Source organism: Polyodon spathula, chromosome 3, assembly GCF_017654505.1.
Source record: "Polyodon spathula isolate WHYD16114869_AA chromosome 3, ASM1765450v1, whole genome shotgun sequence".
Taxonomy (NCBI): Eukaryota; Metazoa; Chordata; class Actinopteri; order Acipenseriformes; family Polyodontidae; genus Polyodon; species Polyodon spathula.
In genome coordinates, this window is record NC_054536.1 from 53,060,907 (window position 1) to 53,074,951 (window position 14,045).

At 42.3% G+C, this 14,045-nt stretch overlaps 1 protein-coding gene across 2 annotated transcripts in view; it reads right to left on the reverse strand.

Annotated features, from left to right (window-relative positions):
• The window catches only part of LOC121313173 (uncharacterized protein KIAA2012 homolog), a 177,078-nt gene that overhangs the window by 115,093 nt on the left and 47,940 nt on the right, over positions 1-14,045 (reverse strand). For both annotated transcript variants that reach the window (XM_041245465.1, XM_041245464.1), the window contains exons 5-6: positions 8,957-9,084; positions 4,408-4,576 (exon numbers count right to left, since the gene is read on the reverse strand). In XM_041245465.1, coding sequence (XP_041101399.1) covers positions 4,408-4,576; positions 8,957-9,084 — 297 coding nt within the window. The remainder of the gene's footprint in view (positions 1-4,407; positions 4,577-8,956; positions 9,085-14,045) is intronic.

The window sequence follows — 14,045 nt, forward strand, 5'->3', positions numbered from 1 at the left end:
ATGCAGAGCGGCGGGCAACCCCAGGCGATGCAGAGGCATCCTTGGGCGAAGCGAGGCTGGCATCCTTGGGCGAAGCGAGGCTGGCATCCTTGGGCGAAGCGAGGCTGGCATCCTTGGGCGAAGCGAGGCTGGCATCCTTGGGCGAAGCGAGGCTGGCATCCTTGGGCGAAGCGAGGCTGGCATCCTTGGGCGAAGCGAGGCTGGCAGTCAGGACAAGCTGGGGTGCGGGTGTTGGCCCTCTTTTCGGCCACTGCAGCCGGGAGGTTCTTCCCCGTGCTTCCCTCAGCAGCCTATGCAAGGGCTGCTGAGGACCGCCAGCATCTAGTCCTGGCCCTTGTGGTGCAGGGAGAGGCAGCTCCTGCTCCTCTCCCCCTGATGGAGGTGGAGGCAGAGGAAGCTCCAGCTCCTCTCCTCGTGATGGTGGGGGAAGTGATACCAGCAGGCATTCACCCTCTGCTGGTGGGGGAAGTGATACCAGCAGGCATTCACCCTCTGCTGGTGGGGGAAGTGATACCAGCAGGCATTCACCCTCTGCTGGTGGACAGGGACCCAGCAGGCATTCACCCTCTGCTGGTGGACAGGGACCCAGCAGGCATTCACCCTCTGCTGGTGGGGGAGGTGACCCAGCAGGCATTCACCCTCTGCTGGTGGGGGAAGTGATACCAGCAGGCATTCACCCTCTGCTGGTGGGGGAAGTGATACCAGCAGGCATTCACCCTCTGCTGGTGGACAGGGACCCAGCAGGCATTCACCCTCTGCTGGTGGACAGGGACCCAGCAGGCATTCACCCTCTGCTGGTGGACAGGGACCCAGCAGGCATTCACCCTCTGCTGCTGGGGAAAGTGATCCTGCAGGTGGAGGTGGCGGAGGCAGAGGCAGCTCCTGCTGCTCTGCCCCTGGCATTCACCAGCAGGCGGTGGAGGTGGCGGCAGCTCCTGCTGCTCTGCTCCTGCCGCGGAGGCAGAGGCAGCTCCTGCTGCTCTGCTCCTGCCGGTGGAGGTGGCGGAGGCAGAGGCAGCTCCTGCTGCTCTCCCCCTGCCGGTGGAGGTGGCGGAGGCAGAGGCAGCTCCTGCTGCTCTCCCCCTGCCGGTGGAGGTGGCGGAGGCAGAGGCAGCTCCTGCTGCTCTGCGCCTGCCGGTGGAGGTGGCGGAGGCAGAGGCAGCTCCTGCTGCTCTGCGCCTGCCGGTGGAGGTGGCGGAGGCAGAGGCAGCTCCTGCTGCTCTGCGCCTGCCGGTGGAGGTAGGAGCGGCGTGTAGTCTCCTGGTGGTGGAGGTGGGAGCGGTGTGTAGTCTCCCCTTGAAACAGGGGACTGGTGCGGCTCTCCCTCACTTGCAGGGGACTGGTGCGGCTGTGGAGACAGCGGTGGGACCTCTGCCTTCCTCTTCCCCTTTCCCCTTCTCTGCCACCTCCTCACCTTCCTCTCCTGCGGCAGTTCCTCCTCTCCCTCCTGGTAGGGGCAGCGGAAGGGACAATTGGCAAAGAGATGGTCCTGGTTGCAGAGGAGGCACCCCGGCAAGGACTGGTTACATCGCTGGGGATGTCTGGCCCTTAGGCGGCACTCCTCCTCCCTGTCCCTCACCTCTTTATCCTCTTTCCTGCTTCTCCCCATTTCTTTTTTTTTTTTTGTAATCCAAAAACGCCCCTTTTTTTTTTTTTTTTTCCCCACACAAAAAAACCTCTCCTGGTCTGACGCTTGGAGGCGCTGTTATCCCACGCAGGACACCACGTGTCACAGAGACGGCCGAAGTGGGCGGCGTCAGAACCAGGAAAGGTAATGAAATATACAAAACACAGGACGGATGAAATGAAGTGATGAAGACGCCTGTTGGCGCCGGTTTAATACAAAATAAAAAGTTTACACAAACACGAAAAACACAGGACACGGCACTCTACGCCAAAATAAATAGACAAACGAAAACAGACTAAACTTAACAAACACGGTGAGCAGATACTTCGTTATTATTATTACTTTACTTATTTCCTCCGTCTCCAATCCCGTTCTCCGCTCACCGAACACCCAACCACCAGTATGTGCCAACGTGCATCTATATATACTATTGTGCTGGGATTCAATTACCAATTAATTATTCACTTGAATCCCAGCACGTGAATTAATAAAGTGCAATTCCCCGTGCTCACATATTACTACATTTTACTTGCACGTGAAGTGCTGTGCAATCCTCGTGCCTAAATACACATATACATTTTTAAACACTCGTGTTACACAGACCCGTTTATATCCCGTGTACCAATGTCTATACACCAACATTTAAACACACCACACGCAACACATAACAGATAATATACACAGGGGCGGGCACTTTGTTACACAGACACACAAAGGTCTTGTCCAAAGACAGTCAGTTGATAAGCTTGGATTTAAACCAGGGATTCTCCTCAGATATAACTTTTCTGTCTATGTTTTCCTAACGTGAGCCTCAACCAATTCTCCGGAAAAGAAAGGGACAGTGTGACTTCAACAACCCTTTTACGTAAACTGAAACCTTCAGGGATGTTTCAGCAGTTTTCATACCAATTCCAGCAGAGTTAAGAATTATGACTTTGACTCAAGACAACGAGTCTGACACAGAATCCCATTTAATGATATCATGTAACCCGATCTGGAGCGGACACTGACAGCTGTTCTCAGAACCCTAATGAACCATGTCCATTTACAGATCATTGCCTTGGAGAACCTGATACCGGTGTGCTGCTCAGGCAAGCACTGACACTGGTGGAAATAGCTATCCTGGTATTAAATGACAGAGGATCTGTTATCATGAGATTGCCTGTCTGTAAAATGCCTATTTATCTTTATTATTGAGTGCTTTCCTTCTCAAAGACAAGAAATGGAGGTTTGTCAACCACAAAACTCCACCTGTTAATCTAGGTATTTTAACAATCTGAGGAGGGAAAAAAGGTAGCTGCTGTAATATTTAAGGAGCTACTGTTACACCTGCCCTCTCAGCCACCCCCCCCCCCCCCCCCCCCCCCCTTATTCTTTATAGGAATGTGGTTCATAAAATAAACATTTATTTAGACCAAGAGACAAACAACTTTTCAAATGGCACGCAGAAAAAAGGCATATCAAACAACAGAGATCAGAAGCAGATGGAAGCATACTGCTGCTGCCTGATCACCAGACAAAGGCTTTGAATTCTGAAGGATGTAATATCATCATGCAACTGGCCTTGTAAAAACAAACATGGAGAAGACCAAGGAGGAAAGGTTGTAGGTAAGGGTAGGTAGGGGGCAGGCTCCAGCAGCCAAGGGGGTAACGAAAATAATTGCTCCACTTCCCCCCCTGGCACACACACACCTTGGAAACTAAATGCTTGTTCACTTATTAACGGCGATATGCACAAGCAGTGTGAAAAGAAGGCAGTGATGGTAAATTGCTAGTTTTCGCTTTTTTTTCTCTCCATTGGTGGTTTGAGGTGAGGAAAGTGCACACTTGCACACCAGAGCCGAGCCGTTTGGACCCTGCATGGTCCTTTAATCAGTACACCAAAGGATGTAGGTGTGCTAAAGAAGTAACACTATCAGAAGAAACATGTGCCAGAATGATCTTTAAATTAAGAAAACAATGAGCAGTCTCCAAAAATGCCCTACATATTAGCTACACAAGTATGAATTGCTGATGCAGTGGTTGTGTGCTGCTAGATAAATGGCTGCTACAATGGTTAGGTGTCCCAAGGTATTTATTAAAAGGTCAGTTATCTGCAGGTAAGGATATTAATGTTATTTTAAACGAAACAAACGTTTTTGTATTTGAGGATGTTTTTTCATTGTTTTTAGTTGTTTTTTAGACTTGATAACTTAGGCTGCTTGAAATGTATGTTACCATTAGTCCTTTTAGCTTTAGAGGGAATCTACCTGTGGAATAATGCCCCTCTACTCGTAAACTGCTTTTGGCCAGTTGAGCATTTAAAACTGGCAGAACAACTGAAGACTATTCTTTCTTCTATTTGCTTAAGGTCTTTTGGCAGGTGTAAGTAGATATTGATGGTTTCCAAGAAGTTACGTTTAAGGTGAAAACTGCTTAAATATACTGTAAAAAGATAAATGTATAATCTACTTCCACATAATTGGTAACAGGTGGTGAATCATTTTCAAATACATGAAGATTTGGATTTATACATGCAAAACTGAGCTCACCCTGTTTCAACTGTATATTCAATGTTGTGTTTTCTTCTCCTCCACCTTACAATCTGCTCTTGTATCTCATGGGGTTACTTCACTTAAAAGTTCCCTGTCTGTCTTTTATTTTTTGCTGTAGTCGCCTGCAAGTATGTTCAAAGAGGCAAGACCATGGGACAATGTATAAAATGGCACTTGCATTTGTGGTGCACTGCAAGCAATAAATATGTCTGTTTTTGTTTCCAAACAGAAAGTGATGTTACTTACCTGAAATAGCTCTTCTGCTGCCTCTGAGACAGCCCCCATAGAAAGATGCAAAGTTCTGGTTGCCTTCTGTATGATTCCACTGTATGTACATAACAGGGCCTGGAGAAAGTCTGTCTGAAAGGCCTTTCCTGAGGAGGTCTCTGTGTTTATTTTTAATATGTGAACCAGCCTGCAAACAATGACATTATATTTTAGCACAAAATTGTGAGACACTGCAGCAGTTACAGAAAGAGAAAATAATTGTATGTATGTAATTGTATTAGTGTGAATCTTACATTGGCCTTTTATACTTCTAGTTTGTTTATCTATTAAAGATTCAGATACAGATTCCAGCTGTAACACATATGAAGCCCTCCCTGCAGCTTTACGAATGTTCTGTGGGATGTTCATTAATGCATTCAGACATCTGTCCAGCACTGATGATTTTGTATTCAGTAAAGGTGTCTTATCCATAACTATTAAACACTCAATAGAGAAAAATGTATAAATACTCAATGACAAACATTTCAACTTGTTCCTCAACATCTTCAATGATTGACGCCATTATTATTTTATATTTTTACATAACAGAGAACCCGACTACCTACTGTCTCTTTTATCTGACAAGGAACGGTTTGTTGTGCCCACGGTCACACACCGAAAGACTATAGGCAGATTTCCTTAGGTCACACACCCAAAGGCTATAGGCACACATTCCCCTAGGTCAGTGGTTTTCAAATTGTTTAGGCCCCGTACCCCTTTCCAAAAAGTCTAGTCTACCGCGTACTCCCATCTGAGATAGGGTCATAATATATCTATGAAAACAGAAAAAATATATATTTTCTAATTTCTAGGCTGAAGTACTTATTGATGTTAACTGAAAATATATATTATTTAAAATGCCTACCTACCAATGTGAGGGACGTGCCTGCTTTCAGTAAAACTATACCCTGATTAGTAAACAATGCAGCCCATACACAGGGGTATGGTAGTCTGTATTTTAAAATTAACCAATATGACTTCATGTTACAAAAAGCTTTAAGCAGGTCATTAAAAAAAAATAAACAAGCCTCGATTTGCTGGCTCAGAAGGCACGCAAGGAAGGAACAGAAATTAAAACTAAATGCTATGTAGAATTATTTCAAAATCCAGACAAATAAGTATGGCAAAAAGAGTCCAAAAACAGGCTATGCTTTTAAAAAGCAAAACTAGGTTTCTAATTTAAGACAAAATCAGACAACAATTCTCAACAAAAGTCACGCATTTCTTCCAACAAATGCAGAAGTGTAGAGAGAAAACCAATGGGGCATTTTGTATAAAATAGTTAAAAATTTACAAATACAGGCATTTTTTTTTTTAAATCAGGTAGCATGCGGAACTGTGAATATCGAATAACACATTGAATATGCAGGTTTTTTTTTTTTTAAATTTATTTAAATTGAATGTTATCGTTGAACACTTGAACTGGACAATTAAAATGCTACGTGTGTCTTGTGCAGTATCGAATCCAGCCAGAATAAGCACATTGTTTTGAAGTGAATATTTCCAAAAGCTAAATTTAAGAAAGTAGAAAGGTATCATTTATATCAAGAAGTCAAATATGACTTTTAACAAAATGTTGACATGTTAAAGTGTTCAGTGCAGTCGTCTGTTCATGTTAATCAGCTGCCAGACAGCTTGTTGATGGGCACTCACTATATGATATGAACACACTCAATAGGTCTGGAATAGGGAATCCAATTCCACACACTTCATAATCCCAGGAGTTAAGGATTAACTTTTTTGTTTTGTTTAGTTTTTATCCTGCGATTCCATTTTATTAAAAATAGTAATACTGTATTTTTGCTATTATTAGCCTAATAATTAGTGGTGTTCATACGTAGGCAAATGCAATCACTTGACAAAGGAGTTCTTTGGACATGGTTTTCTCTTTGCACACTTTAAGGAAAGGGCAGGTTTCTTTATTGACTCTTGGAGTCGTTAAAGGCTAACTCAGCCCCACACTGTCAGTGTCTAGGTTTCTTACAGCAAACAGAAATAGAGTACGTAGTAGTGACAGACTAATACATGTATTAAATACATTTGAGGTCAAATTCCTTGTTAAATGCGCCTCATCCACATGCAATTCAGCAGAATGCTAAGTCTATTATTTAATACTATATTTACTATTCTTATTGCCAATATTGATTTAGTGAGATATTTATGAGGCTGTAGAGACTCATAACCCTGCTCAGGTTGCCTTGGGAAATGTGTCATTTTATTGACAGGGTATTAAAGAGTTCTCTGGTGCCATATGGCCTGCTGTCACTTTTGTCTTGGATCGCTCAGTTTTCCTATTTAATAAATAACAAATTTAAACAGACCTTTGCACAATAATCATTCTTTATGGGCCGTCACTGTTTTACAGGTTGATCTAGAACCCCAAAACCAGAATACCACACTACGTTCAACTTATATTATTGTTAGTGTCCAAGCATGTAACAGCTGTCTGCAGTATTGGATAACACCTGATCTCTGCCTTACCATCTACATTCCAACCAACTTAGCAAATTCACTGTCAAAGAACACACGTGGGCTGGAGTGAGATGGGGTGGGAAGGGTGTGTAAAAGGTTGTGAAGGGTGATGGCAGCTCTGTTTTTACCCTTCAAGGAAAGGTGGCAGGCTGAGATTTAGGGTGTTTATGTGCTTAAATAAAATATTATGTGAGATTTTATTGTTCCAATTTAGTTTTTTTTTTAAACTTTAACTAACAACTGTATGAAAGTTAACAAACAAAAAACTATTATAATTTGTATTTAAATCCTTTACAGTGGGGTGCCTTCAAGATTTCTACAAAACATGTTGTGACAATGCTTTAGGCACCTAGATTACTGAAGACGCTAGATAGATACATTATTCAATCTATGCCTTCAGTATAGTACAGAGTGAATGTCAAAGGGGAGAGAAACAAAATTACAGCTGTTGAAAAGAAGAGGTCTTATGACAAGAGAGATATAATCCACCATAACATCATTTGCATTTACTGGTTGCAGCTATCTTCATCTAAATTGCTGTGTTTAAGACAAGAAACTTCAACTAAAACTACTCAGCTTTGTAGGCCTTCAATTGACTCTCACAAAAAAGCTCTAAAAAACTCATTTAAATATATCAAATTGAGTAAATAGACCCTTTAACCCTCCAAACTTCTGTCTGCATGGAGTGGAGGAGGTGAAATACAGTAAGGAGGTGATTAGGCAATTCTTTAGCAACTCATGCACATTCTGTACAAAGATCAGACAGCTAAAGTAAAATGTACTGTATCTCTTTGTTAAACACACAACCACTCCACTAATTCTGTCCAGCTGAAAAGCAAGGCGATGCATTTCTTTATCTCTTCAGCACAGCATATATAGATGATTTCTGTTGCACTGGCTTTAAATTGAGGTCCAGTGGTCAGCTGGCTTTCAACTTACTCACCTGTCCGAATCACAAAGAAACACCTCCATGATTGAAAGTTTACATTCTCACTGTTATCTTGAATGTGGAATTGAGAGCACAATGGCAGAACCTTTAATTCATTGTTTAAAAGAGTGTCACTTGAAAGCTTTAATTTATTGTATTTAAGACCACGTCTTTAGATTCCACGCACTTTATAATATTAAAAATGGCACACCGCTGTCATTTGTTAATACTGTTAAAATAATAATGGAAGGCAATTCCCAAGAATCTTCACATTACCACAGACTAACACAAGGGGAGGTCAAACACAGCTAGATGATGAGAAAAGAAAAACATATTTATCATCACCTTCATCATATCTGAGGAGCGCTAACTTTCTTTATGACTGTGTGGGGTTTACGTAATTCTCTGACCTCAAAAGCAATAAGGTTCAGGGTTCTGAAATGGTCCACCCTACCGCTATCTCTTCCACTTGTGCTCCACCTGATATTTACTTTTGCACGTTTTGGAACATTAAAGGTTCTCCAAAAAAATAAAAATCCCTCATCTTTTCCAACTTGTGAAGGATTATTAACATCAAAGTCAATAGAAATGTCAACCCTTTTATCTTTGGAAATGCCAGCAGCCTTTGCATACCCCCCCGAACACTACCCAACCAACCCCCAGCAGAGAGAGGCGATTACTACTTCAGTGGTGAGAGGATGGCTTTTGATCTCCTAACATATTGGAAATTACTTAAACGTAAGCCGTCCACCAGCTGAGGCACAAAAATAGATTACATCACACCCTGCCAGAAAGTCCCTGTTAAGTCCTGTACTTCAAGGCTTTTCATAATTCGATATTAATTTGGCTAATAGGATTAGGGATACATTTTCATTCGATTTGCAGAATCGTTTTTCTCCCTTTGGTGGCCACTTTGCAACAGGCTAATAGAGTAATATTAATATTCCATATTAAAATGTGAAGTGCAAATAAGATTCCAGCTTAGCATTGATAAACAGCAGTTCTGGAAGACATTGCATGGCAAACTGTGTAAAGCTTTTGTCTTCTTCGTGAAAAAAAAGAGCCTGAAGTTCACCCTGATTGCCTTAAAGTGAAGCGAATTAAGAAGTGTGTTTTGCACTCACTCACCTGTTTTCTTATTTTCTGTTCATTGGATGAACCCTCCATTCCATAGCACTCAGTGTTCAGGAGCAGGCCACGGTTGCTGTTGATACTTTGACTCAAAGCTCCATTGTCTGGGTGAAACTGAAACTTTTCTAAGGACCCAAAAAGAGTAAAGAGAAGTACATTTTCTGTGACATAGGATCAACAACAATGAAACTACAAGTGGATTCAACATACATTTTTCACACTGACAAAGAAATAGAAACTATTTTAGGAGCAAATGGGGAATGGGTCATGAATATCTGCAGTAAGTTACCTTGGAAGTCTGTTAAAGTAGATGGGTTCCACAGAAAACTATACATGTTTTTCATAGAGACCAAGACTATATACAGTGTGGAGAGGTGGGAATGAATAGAAAAAAAATGTTCAGGCTTGTTAGGCGTAATGTTTTTTTCTTTTCCAGTTCCTAAAATAAAACATATTGACCAAGACCCGCTCCCCTAGAACTGAAATTAGAACTGAAACAAAACTAATAAATCACTACTGTTCAATTTATTTTGTAACATTTATTTATGATAAAACAAAATACCAAGTGCAACTGTACCTCAAACTTGAAAGGGGTTTAATTGTTTAAAAGAAACAAAACAAATCTAAAGAAATGCTGACCAGCAGAGGAGAGCCCTAGCTAGTTCTCTGGGATCATCGAACTGACTTTACCCCAATCTTAGCATCTATATTTACCCATTGGGAATGGGATAAACAGCAAGAATAATAAATGAGAAATGTTATTCAATAGTCTGTCTACTTCTAACAGAAATGCATAATACATCTCAGAGACTGGAGCTGAACAATGCAGATTCTCACTCTCAAGTCTGTACTGTTTAAATTATCAGCACTCTGATCTGTTTCCCTGTTTGTTGGAGACAAGGCCATACTCATTTGCCATTTGACCTGAAATGCTTTGTTAGACCCCTTATTTCCACACAATACCCAGAAGCGATTTTAGGACACTGGAGCCAGGGTGCCAAAAATGCACTGCCTGTCTGGAGGCTACAGGTTATGAGGTAAAATGCAACATAAGTATTTCCATCTATATAAAAAAAAGAAACACAGAAGAACCCATTATTTTCCCTCTTCCAGCTCACAGGGTCCCTGCAGACAAGCATGGCCTTCAGCTAATACAGATCAGTTTTCTCTAAGCTTCAACCAAGTTTTAATTAAGGTTGTCTTCTTTTAACCCTTTCCAGTTCCTTTATGGATTGGTTTCTATTTTGTTCTTTCTTTCTGTATTTCTATCATCAACTAAAGCTGAAGCAGAAGTAAATGAAAACGTCTCAGGGTTTGTTTTTTTCTATTTTTTTAACTTTTGCTTAGTGTTCAAAAAACAAGGCATATTGAATGTTCTTCTTGAGGGAACAGTAAATGTTGTTCAACACACTATCAGGAAATAACAGGATCTCAAGTCTCTTCACATTTTGGGCTGCAATTATACAACTTGCCAATTTCATGCTGTTGCCAAGAAGACCACCAGTATTCTCATATTATATATTACATATGAAACAGGGCACATTCAATTACACTACTATACATGCCTTAAGATAGAGCACTCAATTGGTATTCTTCACAAACCCTAGTGACCAATACAAATTAGTAGGAGAGAGGAGAGTTCACATTGTAACCCTTGCTCTCAAAGAAATTGCTAATAGAACATCAACAGCAAAGCGACCCCATAAGACAACTTTTCAGGTCACTTTACAGAACCATCTGAAGACTAGCTGAAATGTAGCCAAAGACATTAATCTCTGCTACCTCATTGTGCAAAACTCTTTCTTCTGCACACTATCTTAAGCCTGCCGCACACAGCCTGACTCAAACCGTCCCCGACTCATCTCATCTCAACTGGCTGTACAGAGACTGTATGAATCGTAGCAGTATTCATGCCCTTAAAACCAAGATTATGCAGATTTCAGTCAGGATGTCTTCAGATTTGAAGATGGAACATGTTGAATCTTTTTCAGACGCAGTTTTGTTCAAATGCGATCAGTCTGTCTGTGTGCGGCGCTTGCCAATCAAGGGTGTCAACCAATGGCGAAGCAGGTTTAAGTGACCTAGCTTGTCATGTAACTTGTCATATGATGGCGAAATATTGACAGCTTTAGTTTCACAGGTAAAAATACATTACTCTTGAATTGCTCTGAGAGTCCCAAATTAAAAAAATACCAGTATGTGCACATTTGAATAGTTTTTTTTTTTTTTAGGCATTTGTTAATCAAAGGTAAGTTATAGATTTTTTCCTTTTGATTATCAATCTACTGGCAGCCTATACTTTCTTACTGCGCTAAAACAGAAGTAACCAGAGCGTCGATCTCCAATAGGTCACAAATCACAAGCCCCATCACAAGCCCCATCTAATCAGCATACGATGCCACACATAATATCAGGGTCGCTATGTTGGGCTAAGTTAATACAAAAATGTGTACAGGGCAGAATTAATTAAATTTGCATAGATAGTAATCACCAAGATCTAGTTGTTGTCCGTCTAATTCAGTCTTGACAGTGTGCGACATGCAGTCGGGAAAAACTCAATTGTGATGTCAATCCAAAACTGAGTACAACTGATCGCAGAATCAGTGCAAACTCAGATGAGATGAGTTGGGACGGCTTGAGTAAGGATGTGTGCGGCGAGCTTAAGTCACTTTCAGATTATTCATAAAGCTACAGCATGCATCCCTTCAAAATGAATCAAATCTATGCAGTACCAGGGGCTTGTGGTGTTTTGGAAGTGACTACCTTCTAAACAGGGTTTACACAAGCTGGTTCACTGATGCTGATGACCCCAAGATTTCCATTACAGGAGAGTAGATGTTGAACTTCTTGCTGATTTGAACTCAGCTCTTGCCAAGATAAGCACCAACTAAGCACACAACGGCTGCGATGCTGGCTTCGGGGATCAACCCAGTGCGGTCTCCCCAGAGCATCAGCATGACAACCGTCTGGATTGAACTAAGTAGGGTACAGATTTGGGGTCTTCAAGTGGGCACCTTCCATCCTCTGTGTTTCGTTGACTAGTCCACGGCACCTCTAGAGGGCTCAACAGTGATTCTGGTATCCCAGCATCACCCTCCTCCACCCCCCACTCAGCTCAGCCCAGCTTACTAACCTGTACATCAGCGTTGGTTTCTTTCTATTGTGCTTGAGATCCCCATCCAGAATCTTTCCGTCTCAACCACAGCCAATTGCTGCTCCTTTCTGCTGCTTCAGATAAGTTCTTCACTGTGCGACACAACTCTTGGCCTCTGAAGCCGACATATCCGAGAAACCGGGTTGTAGAGTGTGCCACAAATCCTCAACAACTCACCTCCACTAGGTAAACTCGGACTTTCCATCCTCGCTGTTCGGCTTCAGCAGCTAGTTCAGCATACCGAAGTTTCTTCCTCTCATACGCCTCATCCACAGCATCTTCCCATGGCACTGTTAACTCTACTAGATGAACAAGGCGTGCTGATCCAGACCACAAGACAATATCTGGTCAAAGGTTACTGGTGGCAATCTCAGAAGGAAAAATAAGCCGTTGACCAACATCTGCCAGCATCTTCCAGTCTCTAGCAGCTTCCAGTTGTTCTGAGCAAGGCTTGATTTTAACACCTATTCTTGGTGGTTGCTCTCCTGGATGGAAGAATATTGTTTTTTGTGTGTAATGCTTTGATGGAACTGGTGGCAACTTCTTGGTCAGGTTACGCTTGTTTTCCAATGCTAAGGCCAAACATGCAGCACTCGGTCATGGTGCCAAGTAAACCGTCCTTAGCTAAGACCCACCTTACATCCTGTCAAAATGTGCCTTAATGTTGCACGTAATGAACAACAAGAACATGAGGGATCCTCACCCACCCAGAGGTTTAGGTTATGTGGTGATGGGAGAACATCACATGCTAATCTGATGAGGAAACCTACTTTGCCTGGGAAATGGCCTTTACACACCTGATACTCTCCTGCTTTTGCACCTCATTGACTACCAGCTTCCTCCGTTGAGCTGCGGTTGCCTTGTGCCATGGAGGAGCTGAACTGAGACCAAAACCTCCTTTTCCATGATGAACTTGCCCCATAATATCTCAGATTCCAAGGGCAGCCTTACATCTTCCACAGCTTTCTTTGCCATCCATTTTCTTCCAGTTTTCAGCACAGGTGCTGCCTCCCTTATGTATTTGTCACGTGAATCTACTAATGTCATTTCCAGTCAGACTTTGGCGCACTTAAACTCCTCGGTTAGAGCAGAGATTGGTAGCTGCAGTATTCCTTTACCATAAAGTCCGATTCTGCTGAGGCAGTGGGGAACTCCCAACCATTTCCTTACGTATAAACTGATTAAAGCTTCCAGCTTCTCAACTGTTGTCAAGGAAACCTCGTACGGTCAGTGGTCACAGCAGTCTTGGCAGTAGACCAAACTGAAAGCATCAGAGTTTCAGTTTGCCTGATAAAGCACTGCTGTCTTTGCTCTTCAACCCTTCCACTGCTTGTTGTCTAACTTCTCCCATACAAACTGTGTCCTTTAGATCCCCGTTGTACCATCTCCCTAGACTTTTCACTGGCTTCTCGGACACTGTTGGTATTGCCTCACCATGAATCTAGAACCTTTTATCTACTACTTTACCTTTAATTATAGAGATGCTCCTTGATTAAGTGGGCTTGGACTGCATTTGTGCCCATTCAATGTTATTGGTTAATTTGCTCAATAACTGATTAGTGCAGGCTACTGTTGTAGTCATTGTTGTCATGTCATCCATGTATGCTCGAATTGGTGGTAGTCATATTCCAGAAGCCAAGCGCTCTCCTCCCACTACTCATTTTGATGCCCTTATAATTACTTCCATTGCCATGGTAAAAGCCTGTAATAAAATGGTACATCCTGCCATTATTCCAACTTCTAGGCATTGCCATGTAGTGCTGAATTCTGAAGTTGAAAAACTAAATTGCAAATCTCCAAAGTAGGCTTTCACTAAATTTGTTATTGTCATCAGTACGCTGAAAAAATCAAATGCTGCCCAAATAAGTTCATGTGGCACTGAACCATATGCATTAGCCAAATCCAGGAATGTCACATGGAGCTCCTTCCTGT